We start from the raw sequence: 21,944 nt of genomic DNA on the forward strand, positions 1-21,944 counted from the left end.
AACAGCACGCCATGTTTTAAAAATATAGAAATACGTATCAGAGCAATATTTACAGGCATCAGTTTTTTGCTTTAAATTTACGATTAGATTTTGTTTTACGACTTTTAAAACATATAGTAGCCGCTTTAATGGACTGCATTCCGAAATGTGCCATGCGGAGGTATGTTATAACCATGGGCGTAGCTAAGGGGCTAGGGGTGTGCGGGGCCTACCCCAGAAAGGCCAGTGCCCACTCCAGAAAAAGATCTAATATTATCATCTTTACCATATTTTTTTAGAATCAAATCAAAACGTGTTCAAATACCAGGAAGTCGCTGATTGCGAGAGCTTTTTTTTTTTTTTGAGGTCTCCATAGAGTTTGCAGCCCTATGCAAAAATTGTTGCTATACTCATGGTTATAACCTCCTTGTTTAATATTCTACTATTTCTACTTCGCTAGAGAAGCTTTAGAATTGATTTTTAATGTGTACTGTTTAAAATAACGCATCATCGTAATATACGTAAGTAGAAGGTTTCCCATAAAAATTAATTGCCTTGGTAACTTTTTTAGTTTTGATTTTTGGGAGGATAACAGCTTCATGATCGTTGGAGGACAACAAATATAATATTTTAAATTTATGAAATCTGTAGATTTGATGTTTATTATTTCAATAGTATTTTACTAATTATTTTCTGGATTACCTTCAGTACAACTCACATAATAAAAGTGTAGATCCCTAGAACTGAGCGAGGTCTGGAAAATTTTCAAAATTGCAAAAATGTTTAAAAAATTTTAAAAAATGCCTATTTTATGTGAGTTTTTTTACTTAATTCTTGGAACCTATGCATTTTCGAGGAATATTGAAGAGGAAAAAAGTTTTAGAATTGAATTTTGCACAATATACAGTAAGCTAAAAATGTTTAAATTTATTACCGATGTAGCAAAATAGCAATAACTGATGAAAAAAAGGCAAAATAATCAAGTTTTTTTAATACATTTTTTAAAATATTTTAATTGCTCCGAGGACATTGTAATTTTGGTAAAAAATACTTTAGGGTATAATAAAACAACACACCAAATTTCATTAAAATCGGTTTTATAGTTTTCGCAAAATAATTTTTTGAAAAAAAAATTTCGAATTTTCAAAAAGCAGCCTCAAATAAAGCATCTAGATAATTGAAAATTTTTTCACGTAGAAAAGACCGCTCAACCTTTCAAATGGTTTTAGAAAAATTGAAATCGGTTGATTAGGACGGCTACAGCAAATTAAAGTTAAAACTCTTTTTTTTATTTTTAAACAATGGATTACATTTATCAATTTGCAATTTAGTTTTTCTCAAAAATTATAATTCAATTTTTCAAAAACCATTTGAAAGGTTGAGCGGTCTTTTCTACGTGAAAAAATTTTCAATTATCTCGATGCTTTATTTGACGCTGTGCAACATTTAGAAAATTCGAAAAAAAATTTCAAAATTTTTTTCAAATAATTATTTTGCGAAAACTATATAACCGATTTTAATGAAATTTGGTGTGTTGTTTTATTATGCTCTAAAGTTTATTTTACCAAAATTAGAATGCCCTCGGAGCAATGAAAATATTTTTTAAAAATTATCCAAAAAACTTGATTATTTTGCCTTTTTTCCATCAAGTACTGTTTTGCAACATCGGTATTAAATTTAAACAGTATCTTGTGCAAAATTCAATTCTAAAACTTTTTTCCTCTTCAGTATTCTTCCAAAATGCATAGGTTCCAAGATTTAAGTAAAAAACTCGGATAAAATAGGTATTTTTTTAAAAATTTTTTAAACATTTTTGCAATTTTGGAAATGTTCCGGACCTCGCCCAGATCTAGAGATCTACACTTTTATTATGTGAGTTATACATCCAAAAAGTGGGACATTTCTACAAATCCGCCCTAGTCATATTAATCAGGAAAATTATATCAACAATTTTTGGCATACAAAGTTTAGAAAAATCCTCACTTGAATGGTTTCGGTTATTCGTATATAACCGTTTTGCTGCAGATGTATTAAAATAAAGACAAGGCTGACATAGTCACGTCAAAGTGTAGAACATATTTTGCATATACATGAATCCTTTGCAGCAGCTGCTGCCGCTGGATACGGCTTATGCTTTATTTAAAATAAAATAAAATTCCCCATAATCTTCAGTTCAATTTACTCCCCACGTACGATATTTTGCATACGTGTCTGCACAAGAAAGCTATTCATTCCATTCTGCAGGTAATTTTTGTGCGCAGAGTATCCCACTACGTAAACCGTAATCTCCGATTTGAAATTCAGAGGAAACAAGTTTGTATAGAATAAAACTAAGCTGGAAAGAATAGTATCCCCCGAGCGTGGCACAATGGCTTCAAGGTTACTATCCTAACACCTTTTTTCATTCTGCTTTACGTTCGGCCGGCCCAAGAACCAAGGAGCGTTTCAATGCAGTCAGTATTTATTTACTACGACAGGTTATACCAATTTATTTATTATTCCTCAATGGCTGAGGCTGGATCTTTTGTGCCCGCTCAGGTATTTTAACCGTTGTTTTTTTTAACCCGGCCAGGGCACCCACACCATGAGAATTCCTTCAGCTGGCGGGACAGGAAAGTGTCGGTCGTTAAGGAAATGACCGAAATATTTTTTTTAAGTACGTCTGACAACTTGGCGGTCTCTCCCTTCTGAAAATCACCACCAGTTTATTCAAATTAATAGAAATTTTACCCGTAGGGGCGCACAGTGTAAAAATGGAAAAACCCAATAGTCCATTATCCTAATAACCAAAATATTATTGAAGCAAATTATCCAATTAAATTAATAAATAGTAGATGTATGAAAAAGATCATTTTTTTTATTGGTACCCTATTTTGCTTATTTAAAGCACGCCCCAGAGTGTTTAAATGCAACTTTTAAAAACGCGCGTGTTTTAAAGTTACCATGGCAACATCAAGAACCCGAAAAACGTCAAGTCTAAATGTCATCTTTTTAATTATTGATCTGACAGAAGTACCTTGTAACGTCAAATAAAATATTACTAACAAATGTTTCAAAAGCTTTAGTCAAATATTTAACATCTTAATTATTTAAATGAATGTGAAATGTGCAGTTGGTATTGTTTGAAATATTAATACTTCGGTTTTTTAAATCAGATGAAATGGTGTTCAAATTAATACATTTGACATTTTCTGAAGATAAGCAAGCACAACTCGTTTATCTGCATTTGTTACCTTTTGCTCTTCCATCCTTTGATGAACTTGTCGTATTCTTTTCTATAAGCGATTTTTGCGGTATTAATCGCGATTCTGCTTTACTATTTAATCAATGTTAGAAGTCATTTTTAAACAATATACAACTAGTAATAACTGTGGTGACAGCAATTAATCTTATGTGCCAATACAGTTACAAATTAATTTTTGTTTTCCGTTTCCATGACAACGAAAGGTATACTGATGTAACATCACAAATTCAACCATTTGACATTATTAGTTCTTATTTCCATTTTTTGTAGTATTAAGGGCCCCATATTCTTTAAATAGTGTTTTCCGCAAAGACAAATAATTTCAAACATTTAATAACTGAATAATCTAAAGCTTATCAAATAATAGGAATGTTATGTCATGCCATCTGGTTATTTTCAAAGACACCGCAGTAAAACGAATAAACAGGTGCAAAAAACGATCAAACCATCAAGGTTTTAGGTACTGAAATCTTCGAAAATACTAACTTTTTTATATATAATTCCACATGTAAATATTCTTATAACATTTACTTGCTTACTCCTACATATAAAATTGTTTACTTTTATTTATAAGTACGTGAAAATAATTCTTAAAATGTGGGGTTAGAATAACAGCAAACGCATGTTCTACAAACGCTTTTTTTTTAGTTATTATTTTATTTGAGTAAATTTAAATGGTAACAATGAATAAACAAAACATCAAGGATTTTATTTTTGTGCTTACTTTTGTTCTACACGTTTTACTTTCAAAGATTTCAGTACCTAAAAACGCCAGAAATTTCACTATTTCTCGGCCGGGAATATGGCCACCTTAATACAATATTTATGATTTCAACGCGTACCAATAAAAAAAAATAGCGTAAAGTATTCGTGGATAACTGGTCTTTAAAACATTTGCTCTATTTCGAGCACTCCGGCTGCGCCGTCGTGCTCGAAAAATCGCGCGTGTTTTAAAGACCTTAATATCCACCTATACTTTAATATACTATTTTCGTCCCATTTAACCAGCGTGTCTTTTTAGCACTTAGAAACTTGAATTAAATTATCACGCCTACCACCATCATCATCATTATCACTATTATTAAAAATGTACACCTATCTTCATTATTATATTTAGGTAACAGAACTTGGGACACAATAACTGAAATTATATCTTAAATATATAAATAATTCCTGTGTAATAATATTGTGGACTTCCCACGGGTAATATAAGTAGGAGGTAAATGTATGTCTATTAAACAAGGTGGGCAGAGGTGACTCAGGTGTCTAGTTCCATTATTTACCTTGTATTATTACAAATTATTATGCAAGGTCTCATGTGTCAGTAACCTGTCTTACCGTTAAAAATATACTTGAAGTGAAAATATGTTTTTTTTTAAACAAAAGAAATCCAAAGTAAAATCAACAGTTTGGATATACCGGATTTATCTTGAGACAAAATAATACCTCGGTTCGACTCGATTATTTCGCAAAAAGTTTCAGACAAAAATTGTGGGACACCGAGGGAGCCACTGAATGGTCCATATGACGGCTTGAGGTCTAGACCGGAGTTGTGTTTTTAGTCCGGAAGTCGATTTTTTTTAATGAAAACACCCATTTTAACCACGGATTCGATTGAAAAACGAAAAAAACACTCTGTTCTTATTATTTTTCCGATTTAACCCATATTTTGGCCATATTATGTCCATAAAAAAAACAAGAATATTGAGACAACGGAGTACCTTGTCGGGATCACTTTTTTTAAATGTTTCATATAAAAGTTGTAGGGTGAAAAGGAGGCTATCTTGACATGACCTTAAAAATGACATTGACCTTGATTGACTTCAAGGTCGTTTGAAGATCAAATTTTAAATGGGACCCTCTTTTTTGACCTCGAAAATTACAATTGTGGGAAGTTTTACAACAAGGTATGAACTTAACCTCAAGAACCAGATCAGATATCAGGGTCATTTTAAGGTCGAAAAACTGTGTAATTATTAACTACTTTTAGCACTACCCAGGAATAACGACGTAGACTTAGTAGTTTTTTATTCCCTTGGGGTGCTTGTTTTCGGTGAAATTAAGAATTTCTTCAGATTTCTGAAGATTTTTATAATTTGGTGAAGACTGAAGTGTGTATGAGCAATTCTGACTCCGAATTCAGGAGACCAAAACCCTTCGGGTAGCATATGTAAGAACAATAATTCCAATTGTTTTAGTGCAAAAAAAAATAATTCCTTAATTTAAAGGGGAACACATTTTTATTTAAAAGTGATACCTCTCCGTTGTCTCAAGACAAATGCCCCATCCGGTATATTTTTTATAGAATATGAATGTAACGAATTTTTGTTGGTTAAGCTTGTATTAAGTTCCCTTAATGATCTAGTACCTATACACTCAGAGAAATATCTTTCAGCCATAAGTAGGAACTGGTTAATCCCAAATTAAAATATCTGCTTTAAATAGGCCCCGGAATGGTTACGCTGCTGACATAATAAAAAATGATGGTGGTTATTTTTTTTGCAAACATTACGTTATTTATTAATTGACAGTAGACAGAAATTTGAATTTGAATTGCATTTGAAGAGATGGTTGAATGAGCAGATGAGTTAAGTTCAGATTTTGCAATACCATAGTCGCATTGATTTTTTTAATAAAATTTTATAAACTGCAAGGTATCTTGTAGTACTCACGGATACTAATATACCTATTCTTATATTATTTTAGTAGTCCAAAATCACTACACTGCATATTGAAAACATTATACAGGGTGTTAAAAAAAGAGTGTAAAATATCTCAGGAGGTATGAACCAAAATAAGCAGAAAAGTCTTAATAAACATGGGTCCGCAAAGTAACGGTTGCGGAGATATGGACCACTATTCGTTTTTCAAACATTTTATTTTATTAGGAATGAATCGACAAAGGAAGCTTTTAACAAACAAAAAACAAAGTTACAGAAGATGTTCAAAGTGCCCTCCGTCCATTTCCAAGCAGGCACGACATCTTCGTCTCAACGATATTCGAACTCTTTCGAAAACACCCTCCTTGGTTTGGATTTCTTGACACTTTTGATTAATCCGTAGCTGCAGCTCTTCCAGGCTATTTACAGGAGTACCATACACTAATGTCTTCAAATATCCCCAAACAAAGAAATCTAGAGGGTTCAGATCAGGCGATCTTGGAGGCCATAAAACAGGTCCGGCCCTTCCTACCCATCTATGTGGAAAAGTTTGGTGTAAATGCTCTCTAACGGCCATGGAAAAATGAGCTGGAGCACCATCATGCTGGAACCACATTTGTTGCCTCTGATTCAAAGGAATGTCTTCCAAAAACTCATACAGTGTGTTCTGCAGAAAGTTGAGGTAAGCAGCGCCTGTTAATCGGTTTGGTAAAACAACAGGACCTAGAAACCTGTCACCTACAATACCCATCCAAATGTTTAATGAAAAACGTGCCTGATGTCCAGATTCTATTAGAGCATGAGGATTTTCGTCGGCCCAAATATGCGTATTGTGAAAATTAAACACTCCATTTCTTGTGAACCCGGCCTCATCAGTAAAAAGAATGTTTGCAAGAAAACGAGGGTCTTCAGCATCATGACGTAGAAACCAGCGGCAAAAAACCAAACGTGCTTGATGATCATTTATTGGATTTAAGGCCTGTACTCGTTGCACATGGTATGGATAAAGCAGTTGCTCGTGAAGGATTCTCCAAACAAGAGGACCACTAATTCCTACCTCGGCTGATATTCTCCGCACACTCGTACCTGGATTCTGCTCTACCAGTGCTAGAATTTCTTCTTCTGCTCTAGGAGTGGATACCGACCTTGGTCTTCCGGATAAATGGCACTGTTTGCTCAAGGAACCGGTATCACGCAATCTTTGGTGAATTCTTCCAAACATGCGTTGTGAAGGAATCTGGCGATTTGGATAAGCGTCAACATAAAGACGTCGCGCTTCGGTGGCGTTCCCATTAGCACGACCATACATGAAATGCATGTCTGTTAATTCTGCGTTAGAGTAACCAGCCATAGCGAAAGAAAACTTGTGCACTGAGAACAACTGTCAAATACGTACTGTTTATTTCACTAAACATCAACCAACTGTTATAAGAAAATACACAACGTTTTTGCAAAATAAGAAAAGGGGCTCAAAAACATAAAACATTCCATATCTCCGCAACCGTTACTTTGCGGACCCATGTTTATTGAGACTTTTCTGCTTATTTTGGTTCATACTATTACCTCCTTAAATATTTTACACTCTTTTTTTAACACCCTGTATTGTGGCAAATATTTAGAATAAAATGTAAAAAGTATTATGTACCTACTAACAATTTTCCTTACAGAATAATATTAAAAATTGAATACACAACGAATTTAATTAAGGTATCGCCGCCTGGCATTTAATTCTCCAGACTAGAGAGGAAACACACACACACACATAAATTTGCTAATAATAGCCGCAAACTGTCGGTGGAATATTAATTAAATTTGACTTGAGCAAACTCACGGCTAAAAATAAACATTCTTTCAATCGGCGGACTTGCAGCGACTTGTCAATGAACGTTTTAATTCATGCCGCCTAGCGATTAGTCATAGCGCCCGCAAATAAGCGGCCCGCTCAAATAAATGCAACTGAGCATAATTCGTTTATCCTAAGAATGCAATAATAAAAGGGGGTCGAAGTAAAAATCAGTACGATGATGCGGTGGTTACTTGTGAACCAGTGCGCAACGGCGACTACGAAGACAAGAGAGGCGAGGGTGAGGGACCGTGGGTACCGACGACGAAGGATAGAGTCAGCCCTCACACACACACCAGTCAGTGTTGGACGACCCGCGCGAGTCAGCTCTCGGTCTCGATCGCTTCTCCGTCGATGGGGACAGCACCTAATTAAATCCCCAGCCCGGTTGCGATCGCCCAAACTTGGACAATTAGTAGTGAGTTGTTTTAGTGTTTGTGGTTTCCGTTCGAGTTCGAGAAAAGTGTGCGCGCAACTATGGACCACCGGCCGGTGTGGATTTTCCTCTTGCTGTCAGTGTCAGTGATGAGTTATACGGGGGCCACCGGAGGGGTCTGCCCTACGCCCTGCACGTGCAAGTGGAAAGGCGGCAAAAGGACAGTGGAGTGCAACGAGCGCGGACTAATAACGATTCCCGAGAGCGTTGATCCTGAGACACAAGTCCTGGACTTGTCGGGCAATAATTTGCAGATCCTCCCCCGGGAGACCTTCAACCGATCGGGCCTAATCAACCTCCAGCGGGTGTACCTAAGAAGTTGCCGGATAGGTCAAATAGACGATCTGGCTTTCCGGGGCTTATTGAACCTCATCGAATTGGACCTTTCACATAATTTATTAACCTCTGTCCCGTCAGGCACTTTCCAGGACATCCCCTTTCTTCGCGACTTAATTCTCTCTAATAACCCCATCCAGAAAATTGATAGCTACGCGTTCCAGGCCATCCACGGCTTAGTCAAATTGGATCTGTCAAACTGCGAGATCCAAATGGTGGCGCCCAAAGCTTTCGAGGGAATTGAAATGTTGGAGTCGCTTAAGCTAAACGGCAATCGCCTATCCGAGTTAAGACTTCGCACCGTGGAAACCTTAAGCCGATTGCATGGCGTCGAAATGCACGATAATCCGTGGCATTGTGACTGCCGGCTGCGTTCCGTGAAGGAGTGGCTGGTGAAGAACAACATCCCCTATCCCGAAGCGCCGACCTGCAGCGGGGGCCCCGAACGCGTCATCCACAAGACGTTCGCGGAACTGCACGTCGACGATTTCGCCTGCAAGCCGGAAATTCTCCCCGTTAGTCGTTATATCGAAGCAATATCCGGAGATAACGCAACTATCGCATGCAGGGCCAACGCCGTGCCTGCTGCTCAAATAAAGTGGTATTGGAGCGGAAAGCTGCTTGTAAATAATTCAGCGTTCTCGTCGCACCAGAAGATCCACATTTACGAGGAGGGCAAACAGGAAAAAAGGAGCAATCTCGTACTCACGAATGTACAGGAAGTGGATTCCAGCGAGTTTTACTGCGTCGCGGAGAACCGCGCCGGAAATTCGGAGGCGAACTTCACACTTCGAGTGTCGATGAGGCCCATGGGGATCACGTCGCTGGGGAACGGTCAGATAGCCGGCTTAAGCGCCGCCCTTGTAATCCTCATTTTGTTTATTTTAATCATCATCTCCGTGCTGCTGACTCGACTCAGAAGGATGCCGTTCACGGAGAGCAAAATCCCGGGACAGATAGAGGTGGTGACAGTCGTGAACGGCTCAACTCTGGCCAACGGGAAGTCCACCATATCCCCAATAAATCCTCCAGAGGAAACGTCTTCGTTTTCGGAACGAAAACATCCAACGGAACTGAACTTCTGCAACCCCGTGCAAAAACCACCTCGCCTGAACGAGATACCCTACTCCACAGCCCACTACAACGGAAGTGGGAGTATCATGTCCGGTTCCTGCTTCGTATCTCCTTCTTCCAACTCGGGCAATAATCCAGACCTAATAAATGACACCAAAGTTCTGGAAGGTGGCGAAGTGATAGCCGTCCCCACTGGAGCTGACGATCATTTCGAGCGGCCAGCTAGCGGCGAATACAGCAGGAATGCGGACTCGCTGTATCCCTCGAGTCTGTGGGAGAACGACGCCGAGCCGTATAACACTCACTCAGTCACCAACGGCTCCGGTTTTCTTTACAACGACAAGACCCCCATAATGGGCGATGGGACTAGCACAGGTGGATCGATAGAGGAACTCAACTTCCGGATGGCCCAGGGAACTAATCGGGTCGTGGGATATCCCTCGGACTACGGTCTTCCCATTGCGGAACCAAACGCGGAGACCGCGTCGGCCACCCAAGTAAACCTTCCAGCGACCGCCAAAACGCTAAGGGTGTGGCAGAAGGGAGCCGTGCCCGTCCTGCCCCCGGTCACCGCCTTGAAAAGGGCGCTAAGTCACAACAGGAGCTCTCCCGACGAGGGCTACCAGGAGGGATGCGGCACCGACGTCTAAGGGTCCTTGGCTGGCTCATCATACCAAAGACTAATATTACGTTCCTAACTGATTTTTGAAACGAACCGACTGGTGGGACTGCTCCTAGTTGCTCAATCCGGCGACTGCTCAGTGCTGTGAAGTTTTTCAGAATGGAAAGTGTACATAATTTTGTATTCCCTGTGTGATATTTGACTTCAAAGTCAAGCTGTATGTAAATATTGTGAATATTGTAGATATCAATAAATATTTGTTTTAATAGGAAACAAATTTTTGGAGTATACATGGTCAAAAGACTGAATTTATATAATTATACATATTACCTAGAGATAAAATAATAAGAACGTGTGTTACGGGTACGTATTGGAGAATCATAGTTTCACACCTTTTGCTTTTTATGTTTTCAAATTTCTTTGCAGCTAGAAATCTACAACTGTTCGTTATTTAGTCCACTGATTCTGCACTTTATACTTTCTACTAATTTCCCGTACATTACTCAGCTTGTACCCGCTTCAGACGTAGCAATTTATTGTGTATACATGTATAAAACAATAAATTAACTCTAAGATACCTATTTATTTTTATATTTATTATTATAATTAAAAAAAAACTGTGTATTAAAGTACAGGTACTAAGTAACTGTTAATAGAATAACGTGTTCAGTTGTCAACGGCAGTATAAATGTTATAAAATTATACACTATTATAGTGTCGTGTACTAAATATAAACCTACAGTAATAATAATAATTAATAATAATAATTCAGTATTCTTAATGTTACCAAGATGTATATAAATGTGAAAAGGTGGGTACATTTTGTTAATAAATCCCTTAACAAATTTCGAATGGTCTGTTATTTATTCTAAAATGTTTGTTTAGCAATTTAGTGCAAGTGTATAATTATTAGTTTATTAACACAAATACTTTAAATTACCTGCAGAAGTAGATCGTGAAAAAGTTCTGAATATTAAATCAATGTTGAGAATAAATTTCATTATTGATAACTAAGGTCGGTCTAATAAAAAAACAGCATGCCTATTATTTACTTCCTCGTTCACTTTTAATGTTCATTTCAATCCACTATTAGTTTGTGTAGCACAGCAATGTATAAGTAGTTTTCAACACCATATTTTTACTTTATTTTCATTGCATTTTTTAAACATTTGAAGTATATGTGGAATTAACCATAAGTCATTCATGAATTGACGTCTAAATTGCACTGAATGCTTCTTTTCAATATCAATTCTCTATTATTTTATAAACTATCTGTGTAAATCACCCCGTGATATTTAACATAACTCTAAGTATCTACAGTGGGACTCATTTCAAATGGAAACACCTCTGTAAAAAAGTACTTATTAACCGAATTAATTGGTGTCGTCATTTGAAAGATTAACATTTGAATTTATTTTCAGTCAACAAAGTATATTTTTTATTGATTTTTTTGGCAAAAATTTTTATTTTATTTAAAATTTGGCTACCGAAAAAAGAAATAAATAAAAAGTAGGTTTTAATATATTAAAATGTTATTTAAGTTCTATCTTGAAAAAATATATATTTTACCTATTTGAAATGGGTCACCCTGTATAATAAAAGGTGAGTAAATATTTTTATAACGATTTAAAAGTCTATATTTCAATTAACTTTAACACAGCTATTAAGAATAACATTTATCTTTCTTGTTTACACGTCATAGGGTTTCTTAGCAACAAAAATAAATATCGGTTTAGTATCAACAAAAACAAGTTCCGTTCAAATCGATTTTTAAATTATTTATTTATTTCCTCTATGTCGGAGGTGGCCAGTGACACAATTTTTTTCCCCCAGTCCATTAAGTAAGCAAACAGGGTTAAAACGTTTACGCCAAGCATGGAATTAAAAAATTGGGAGGTACTCAATAGACAGGTGTAAAAAACTTAACTGAAACTTCCTCATGGCAAAAGGAACCGATTAGCCGTATATATTTTTGAAACGGAGTTAACAAACAAATTGATACAGAGTGTTACAAAAATAGCTCTTTGAATCGAGTTCTTATTCGAAATGTTTTTGTAAACTCAATTTATAATTTTCGGGAATAGTAAATAGAATTATCAAAAAAGCTAAAATTGTTGGAAATAATTGTGTGCAATTTCTGTGAAAACTTAGTCAAAGATTTATCATGTTGTTTGTAAATAAGTGCGAAATATTCTTCGTTTCCAAGATACAGTGTTTAAACTTTAATTTTTAATTTATTTTTATTAATTATTTCAAAGTGTTGTAAAGATATTAACTCGAAATTTGATGGTTGTATTTTATTTAGAAATATTTACAGCAACCTACTAGATAATGTATCAACAGAAATTAAAAATACACAATTTTCAATAAAATATATTTTATTTTTTTCCTTAAGAACGGTGCATCCTACGAAAAAAAATAGAGATCAATTTCATTTCTAAAAAAATATCGAAACGTGCAAAAGTTAGCGGCGTATCATTTTTTTTACTAAAAAACGTGGCATTCTCGCACGAACGTCACTGGTGCAAGTAGAAATATTCGGATCACCCAAAAAAATGCACATTTATCCCTCCAAAGCGTTTTTCAAATTACGAGTCAATATCTTTAAAACTCTGAAATAATTAATAAAAACAAAAAAAAATTTAAACACTCTTTATCTCGGAAGTATATTTCGACCTACATTTAAATGAACTTTTTTTCACAAAATAACTTCAGCAACCACCCCCTAAAATATTTCGCACTTATTTTCAAAATTTATTTTAGAAATTTCATCTCGGTGATTTATGGGAATTTTGTTGTTATTTTGAGATATTCAAATTAAGAAAATAATTTACATCAAAATCTTTTGACTCGTTGTCTAAAGTATATCTGGTTAATTTTTTTATCCCTAATTATGACTTAACCCTGTATCTATGATGCTATTAGAAACGAAGCTTGAATTTTTGTATATTAAGGGATATTAAACTAATTTTAAAATTATTTCTAAAAATATTATCAAATGAAGTCAATGTACTTTGACACCAAACATACAAAATATGTCTACCCTCACACAGAAGTTAGTAATTAATAATTTTGAGAAATAAAAATGAAACATTAATTCAAACAACAAATATATGATGAACTGAAAATATTAAATAATGTAATATTTCGTTTATTATTCAATTCTTTAGTGCATCATATCATATCCACCGTACATTTTTCTGTGTTGAAATCAAGAACTGTTAACTTTGAGTATAGGGAACTATAGTATCATTTTAAAGTAAATTTAATTCTTCATGCATTAACATAATAATATACAGGGTGTACCATTTGAAATATTTGAGTAAATTCAACTTTAACGTCACAATATTGGTCACACATTCTTAAACACTCTGTACGAATTTTTGCAAGTTTGACATAAACTGGTTGAATTCCATTTCTTTCAAATTATCCATGCCAAATTTCATTAATAAATAAAGCTAAATGTCGGAGTTATTATGTTTTCAAAAATCACTTGCATTCATCATTTTTTTTCGAAAATTTAGAGTAATAAATTGAAAACTGTCATATTTTGGCCTATAGTATATGAACTCAGTCTAGATTTTACCGTAGAATTAAAAAAATGCAAAAATATACAGTGTCCCATTTGAAATAACAGAGCTGATTATGACTTCCGGTATAACCGAAAGTGCGAGAAAGTTGACACTACTTTCATTGAATATATCTTTTTGATAAACCCCTGTATACAAATTTTCAAATTTCAATTTTGACTACTTTTTGAGATAATCCTACTAGGCCCTCTTCGTGATACACCCTGTATAATTTATTTTCACTAAATTAGGCTTTGAAACACTGACTTTCTAAAATGCCATTGCCCCTTAAAACCTATGAAAAGAACAAATGATGTGAAATATCCTGCAAAAAAAATACTGAAGACGCAAATAGTAAAAATTTAATTAATAATTTTGGTAGACAACCGGTTCGTTTTCTTTCAACGGCCTATTCTGTTTGATTGATTCACGTCAACGTTTAATGAATGGACGTCTCAAGTTTTTATCGTTCCCATTTGTCATGAAAACAACAAGGAGAAATATGATGGTGGATAGAAATTGCACATTTGGCGCCGGATAAGAATCGAGTAAATTCCTCTAATTTATTAATTTTTCCTTGTCTTCTTCATTTTATGAATTGTGCTATGAGTAGCGCAATTTTTAACTCCCTAAAATATTGCCAAGTCAAAATGAATGTGACTGATTGCATTGCTTATTATTTCCAAAGCTTTCGATAAAATCAATACCATGTTCTGAATGCTCGTATCAACAACACACAGGACTGTTTTGTTTTAATATAAATATATTTCCACCGAAATTGACGTGATTATCACTGTTGGTAACATCATCAAAATACGACTGGTATAAATAAACAAGTAAATTTGTTTATCCAAATTGTATAGAATTCCTATATTTTCAACAAATGAAAGAGTAACTTCCGTTTCCGAATAAAAGTTTCATTGCAACTAAAAAAGTGATTCTGTCGACGCTTCAAAGCAAAATTGACAACCAAACCAAAGATGAACTATGAATTTTATTACAGACTCTAGTTCCCAGCTAAAATTGTCACTCTTCGGGACTTTCAAATAATATCTGAATTCGGTCCATCAAAATGCCCATATTACTTTGAAAATGTCTATCCTGTCTTTTACGTAGATATACGAAATTATTGAACTGGTAGAGGATACGTACATTTTGCATCAAATGAAAATATAACTCTTAATATCAGACAAAGAACTTGTTGGTGTGAAATGTTCCTATAGTAAACTTTAAGTTTGCGTCTATTTGTCTGTAAGATGTACCTGATTGAACAGCATTACCACTTCTAAGAAAACGAAAGTACAGTGAAGTGAAAAGAGGCTATCGTGTTTGGTATGTAAACAGCTACCTATCGTTACAAGAGTTACGAAAATCCGTTTTATAATATTTAATATATAGTACAATATTTCACCATAATCTTTATGGCAGAGCTGGGTATGAATACAAAACAAGTATTCTATCCCTGAGTATTGAATATTGTGTTAAACAAATATTCCAAGGAATACTTGTATTCAGGCATTTCCAATCTACAAATAAAATACTGAATATTTACAATGCTTATCTGTGTCACTTAGAAAACTTTGGAAGGTCACAGAACCTGCGTCGAATATTTCCAATGGCCTCCGGGCAAAATTGTTTTTATTACGTTCCTAAAGAAAGTAATCTTTTACGGTTATACCCTTGGCGAATTTTGTAGAAAAACGTATGCAAACGTCTTTCCCCGTTAAAAAAATAATCTGTCGCTCTCTCGTTCACCGAGACAAAAAAATTTAATATCACCTGCAAAAAAAACGCCGAGCTGTTCGAACATCGAACTGATGATACAAAATGTTTTTCTAGTAGTACACATCGAGCCGAGACAGCCGAGAAATGTGTTATGAAATATGATCTCTCGGAAACCTGTGATAATAAGTAGCGAGCGAAACGCTGTTCCAAGCTGGATCGATCGATTTCTAGTGCCGTTAGGAGGGATTTAGTCACACAATGTGGAATCACAACCTTGTAACACGACAGATTAGTTAAAAAAAAATATAATGGGTTAAAAGAAAAAGATTTTGTCGTGTCTTTCTCTTAACGATTACATCTTCATAAAAATTAAATGCTGTTTGTTAGTAAGCGCATCACTTTAGAACGGCTGGACCGATTTGGCTATTTTTTTTAATGTTCGTAATAGCCCGAATAATATTTTTAAATTAAAAGATTCGGGTAATACTGAAAATGCTTTTTTCTATGGGATTTTTGTATGAACTCAAGACCATAACTTCCGATTCGATCAATGAATATGGGTAACTCTTTATTTGTTCGTTATGGTCCTGGAAAAGTTTTCAAGAAAAGAAAATTCGGGACAATAACAAACGAAAGGCGGAAATTTCGGAAGAAATGCAAAAGTCATAACTTTTGTATCTCGATCATGATTGACAATAGGAACGACATATTTGGTTGTTCTTTTTTGTTTTGTTCGTTATGCTCCCAGGATGGAAATAAATCAATTGAATGTTTTCATTTGAAAAAAATCTGGAAGATCTGGAGAAAAATCTGGAAAAACGCTTGCCAGCCTAAATTAATGTAAAATTACATTTGTTTTTACTTTTGTTTTGTTTAGATTTGTCCAACAAATGTAGTTATTTCATTTATATTTCAAATTAATTTGCTATGTGCACAAATGTCGTTTGACAGCTGATTGTGATCGATTACATAGTGACGAAAATTTGATTCAGTTGTTTATTTTCAGTTGAATTGTGATTCTTCGCATCGCACATTGTGTCGCAATCGACATAATTGAATTGAAACAATTTAATCGTATTGTAATGAAGTCAATAAGACGGAGCAAGAGATTCATTGTAATTTCAAATTTAATGGAAGAAAATAAACCATCTGGTTCTACATTCATTACTCAGAAATTCGTTTCTTCCTCATTTTTACTTTGTTTACACATTTCCAATAGCTTTTCACAAATTCACAAAACGATCACAAATTTATTGAAATTTGGACAGGATTTGGTCTGTCGGATCGGTAGTTCTCTGTTAAATGTTAGTAGCTACTTATACAGGGTGTCCCATTAAGGCCGGCGAATTACAATATTACGATGTAGAAAATAAGTGACTTTTCTCAAAGTAGGCTTATGTCAAAACTTATTGATGGATGTCTCATAAACAACGCATACATTCTCAGTAATATTTTAAACTCTAATTAACTTTATATCAAAATTTTAATGACTGTAATTAGTCATTACTAACTACAGTCACTAACAATCACTAAAATTTTGGTATAAAGTTAATTACAGTTTAAAATATTACTGACAATGTATGCGTTGTTTATGAGAAATCCATCAATAAGCCTACTTTGAGAAAAGTCACTTATTTTGTACACTGTAATATTGTAAGAGTTCAATTAAAAGCCTTTTTTCTCGAAAACTGTCCACATTAGGAGTTCTAACAACGGGACATTATTTTTAGAAAATAAAATTGTACAAAAAAATTAAAACCTAAAATGTAATAGGAATCTAGTGTAACTAGCGCCCTCTATGAAATATCCATAAAATAATTTAGACCAACGTATTTGACGTCCTTAAAATCCCCGGAATACCAAATTTCATAAAAATATTTCGCACCGTTTGGAAATTTTCGTAAAAATTCTATTTAAAAAATTTTATTTAGCCGCTGTATCTCGAAAAGAAGAGGAGATAGACATATAGTTCATAAGACAAAATTTTCTTATTTTTTGTCGTAGTATCGCCCCTTGAATTTACGGGAGGTCTTTCCGAAACACCTTGTATAGAGTTCTTGTAATGCTTCATTTTAGGGGTACAAGGTGTTGAAATTTAAGAAAATATTACATTTATTTGAATATAGTTTAAGATACTTGATTTAATTACATGAAATTTGGAGTAATCACTTGGCTGATTATGAGTAAAAATTGGTGCACAAATCTCAATAAGAACCCTAGAATTTCGATGCCACTGAATATTTTAAAAATTGAATAATTACATTTAATTCAGGTTGGTATTTCTAACAAAAACATATCTTTCATTGTACTACTTTAAATAATTCCAACTATTCGTCTCACAAAAAAAATGTTTGTTGATAAATTTGTATACCTACTAATTCAGCAAATTTTTACCTACAATCAGTTAACTCAAGTCCAAATTTCAACTGCCTTAAATATCTTAAAATATATTTAAATACACGAGATATTTAAATTTCAACACGCCGCATTTCCAGAACGAAATGCTTCAGAGCACATGTTTATGGGAACCATTTTTATTGATTCGTAAAGTTTGTCAGAATATATTGATGACACCCTATATAACACAATCACAGCCATATTGCCCTAATCCACTTGCGTTTTTTTACGTTGCAAATATGATGAACCATCGATAAACATTTTTCCTTTATAGCATCCATATCTAAGATAGGAAGGGCCGAAACGGCCCGGCTGATATTTATGTCGAACTCTTGAAGTATTATAACTTCATTCGGGATGATAATTTCCAAAATATTTATTCAGTCTTTATTCAGGCGGCTAGAGCTGGTTGCCGGTAAAAAAAACTTTTGGTCGGCTTTTTTTCGTGAAAGGGATGCGAATGGAGTATCGATGAGAGCGGTTTAATCAACGTTGAAATAATATTTTTGTTGATTTTCTCGTCGAATGAAGTTGCACGTAAAAAATGTCTGGCGTTTTTTAAAATTTTATGCTGTGCGTTGTGTATATCATTGTGTTATGTCTGGTCAAAATGGTAATGGACTAATATTAACTTTTTGCTCTGGTATAAAATTACAGGTACGAGGTACTTGAATAAATATGAAATAAATTTGAGATGCTTCAGACAGTTCGATTATCTAAACGAAAAAAAACACTGGTAACTGTTTTGTTAATAGATGTCATTAGTAGAGTCAACCTTAGGGTAGGTTTATTTAATGTCGAGGAAATTATATCCTCAAAATGACTATAAACCCTGGTCGTTTTCAATTCTTACTAAAGTTTAACGGATTGAGTAGTTTTTATAACTTATATAACTTTTATAACTTTTTTATTATTAATTTTAGGAAAAACAGTTATTCTTCATAAAAAGTTCTGCATGTTCTAAAATCTACAATACAATCAGATATTAAATTTTTTCAGTCGTATACGCGGTTTGTCAAAAAAATATGAATTTTACTCAAGAGGAAAGTACCTTTATATTTGACAATATCGAAAATTGTTATAAAGAAAAGTTGATCAGAACTAAAAACTACGTTCAAATATGCAATTACATCCATATACATTAAAAAAATATTTTTTTCTTTTTTTGTCTACAATATCAATAGCAAATTTAACTGTAATTACATGTCATCTAGGATACACTGACATACAAATGATTTGTTTATAGCAAGAAATGTTTGACAGTGAGTTTCAAAACGCGTCAGAATTTATAAGACACATAAAAAAAACTTGTGAAGAGAAAATAGAAATTGTTTTGATTGTGGGAGAAAATTATAAAACACATAGAGAAGCAGCTATTATTTTTAATAATAGACATTCCAATAATAAAAAGTAGATCTTATTTGTGGAAGGGCGAAATTGGCGGTGACTATTAGACGCCTTCATTATAGCCATCTTTCTCTATCGCACGGATTTCTATGACTTTCTTTATCGCTCTCACGTAACAGCCGATAAACCATGGGGACTTTCCAACCCTGTATATTAATTGGCAGGCATTTGAGACATGCTAGAGCTAGACTATACTTTAACCTAAGCCATCTATTAATAGGAAGTCCAACTAAAATCAACCTCAAAGCTTTGTTCGATAATGTCATATTTATTTTCGTATTTTAAGAATAAATTCAAATCGTCGCGCCTAATATTTAAATTTAAGTTCAAATGAAACTATTTATGGTAAGCATCTTTATTTAAATACATATGAAGGAACAGGAGATGTACTTTTGCACAAACAGTATACCTTGTCTTGTAATATATTCATGTTTCATCTTTATACAAGAGTTTCACGTTATTTAATCCATCTGGAAAAGGGAGTTCAAATAAACTTAAAAAGGTAACATATATGTTTAAAAGTGTTCTGTAGATACTCATTTCTAAACAGAAAAAGTTTAAATATCACATCTAGCAACTGAACCAATTTCAAGATCTTGGAATTTGCCCGACGCTGTACACTTTGATGGATTGACTGGCTTGTATTTAAAATGAAAACGAAAATTTAAATTAGAATGAGATTCATTAACAAAGATGTAAAAATATAAATGTATCCAAAGGATATAGGAGCAAATACTTTGCTTCACACATTTTTTTTACTTATCATTAAAATTTTTTACTAATCTACCTATAATTCCTTTATTGTGTCAAATTAACGTTTCAGCTGAAAGGGTTTGACTAATTAATTAAGAAATAAGCACCGAAAAACCATCAATTTCTATTTACAGCTAGGCTAATACAGTTTACGTTTTATGGTGCCGAAAGTACCCTTAAATTAACTCGGCAATTATTATAATTAACTTCTTCGCGTCGGCCCTAGCTTTTACCAAGGGTGGCCTGCCCAAATTTATTTAATATTCCCCGTCCTTTGACAAAAATGTGCTTCGGCCTGTCACTAATAAGGGAGCTTAAGAAAGGGAACACTTCCTTGTCAATTTTTGAACGACTTCATAGTAGGAGAGTGTTTAAGGCAGTTTAATGTAATGTTCTCGTTAGAACGTTAATTGTGGATATGTTTTACAGGGTGTGTTTTAAGCGTATGTCATAACTTTGGCACATAGAACATGAAATGTTTAAGAAAATCATTAACGTATTTTGATATAGTATATTGTATAGTTTTTTCGAAGTCAGTTGAACATGTATAAAAACGCCTAGCAATAAAATTTAGAGTTTCATACGCGTCCCTAAAAAAGATTTCTGCTGAAAGTAAAGAATTGTAATAATTTGTATATAATGTGTAGAAAATTTCATTTGACCAACAATGTATTTTAATTATTTATGTTCTCAAACAACAACAAAAAAAGTAGGTTACACATGATTGAGTACTCAGGTTATAAAGTAAAATATGACAAAATGAATTTCGCAATTCTGACCTCGAATACATAATCAGCGACCCCGAAAACCCCCGTATACCAAATTTGCTGCTATTCTGTTATTATTTGAAAATTTGGTCGCCATTTTGGATCCGCCATCTTGAATTTTGCAAAATTGACCTCGGATCCGTGATCAGCGAGCCAGAAAACCATCGTATGACAAATTTGGCGCGAATCTGTTATTGTTTGAAAATTTGTGATATCTGACCTTAATTGACCCGTTTTTTTGAGTTTAGAAAGAGAACCATTAATTTTGACCGCTGATTGACGTTGGGCGGGGTCTTAACTATATAAATAAACATTTGAATATAGAAAAAAAAATATATTTTTCCTAGCACTTTTTCATGAATTTTTGCTATTTTTTACCTGTTTTTTGAGGTTAGGAAATTCCTGTGATGTGATAGCTCAATTCTGACACCTGATTCGTGATCAGGAGGCAAAAATACTACAGATAACATGTCGCATGAAGAGTACAGACAACTTTTCTTTTATTGTGTGGCTGTGTTATCGACAGTAAACTTACTCGCATCACTTTATTGAGAAATTTGTATTATTAGTATTTTTTAGCCCCTTTTAAATTTAATACTTATTTAAGGTACGAAACGAAGTCTTAAAATCAAGCTTAAAATACCTGGTGTTTGGAAAAGTTTGTACAAAATTTAAGGAGGTGAAAGTAGAGCTAAAAATAGGAAAAAAATTCCTATAAACTTTGGTCCTCCGGAGCACCGTTACTGAGATATGGACCTCCAAAGGGGTCTTATCATTTGGGTATAACATTCTTTCTGATTAAGATAATGGAATGAAAATTGTAGGTAATAATCATACCTTATGGGTCTTCAACTATCATAAGTTTCATCAAAATCGGTTATAAATAAGGATAGTTTTCTAACTACCCTTGAAAAAAATTTTTCGAGTTTTTTTATTCCTTTGAATTATCAAGCAATTTTTTTCGAATTCTGCGTAGTTTAGTCAGAAATAATTATTTTTCAAATAATGTGTGTCTCAGAACAGTGGCTTTTTTTTAACATTTTCACATAGTAAGCATCCTTCATGGTGACAGTTTCGTTGTAATGATACTAATGATTGTCACTTTGTACCAGCTTTTCCAAACACCCTGTAT

General features: G+C 34.0%; 1 protein-coding gene across 1 annotated transcript; it reads left to right on the forward strand.

Moving 5' to 3' along the window:
* The first annotated feature begins 8,047 nt into the window (after positions 1 to 8,047).
* Positions 8,048 to 11,004, forward strand: LOC108908997 (leucine-rich repeat-containing protein 4). The gene has a single exon (XM_018713202.2). It carries the CDS (start codon positions 8,204 to 8,206, stop codon positions 10,220 to 10,222), a length of 2,019 nt encoding a protein of 672 aa, XP_018568718.1. The 5' UTR covers positions 8,048 to 8,203; the 3' UTR covers positions 10,223 to 11,004.
* The last annotated feature ends 10,940 nt before the right edge of the window (positions 11,005 to 21,944 follow it).

Source organism: Anoplophora glabripennis, unplaced genomic scaffold (assembly GCF_000390285.2).
Source record: "Anoplophora glabripennis isolate ALB-LARVAE unplaced genomic scaffold, Agla_2.0 scaffold72, whole genome shotgun sequence".
Lineage (NCBI taxonomy): Eukaryota > Metazoa > Arthropoda > Insecta > Coleoptera > Cerambycidae > Anoplophora > Anoplophora glabripennis.

Coding starts and splice junctions, on each gene's coding strand:
- LOC108908997 (XM_018713202.2), top strand. CDS start 8,204: ATGGACCACCGGCCGGTGTGGATTTTCCTCTTGCTGTCAGTGTCAGTG.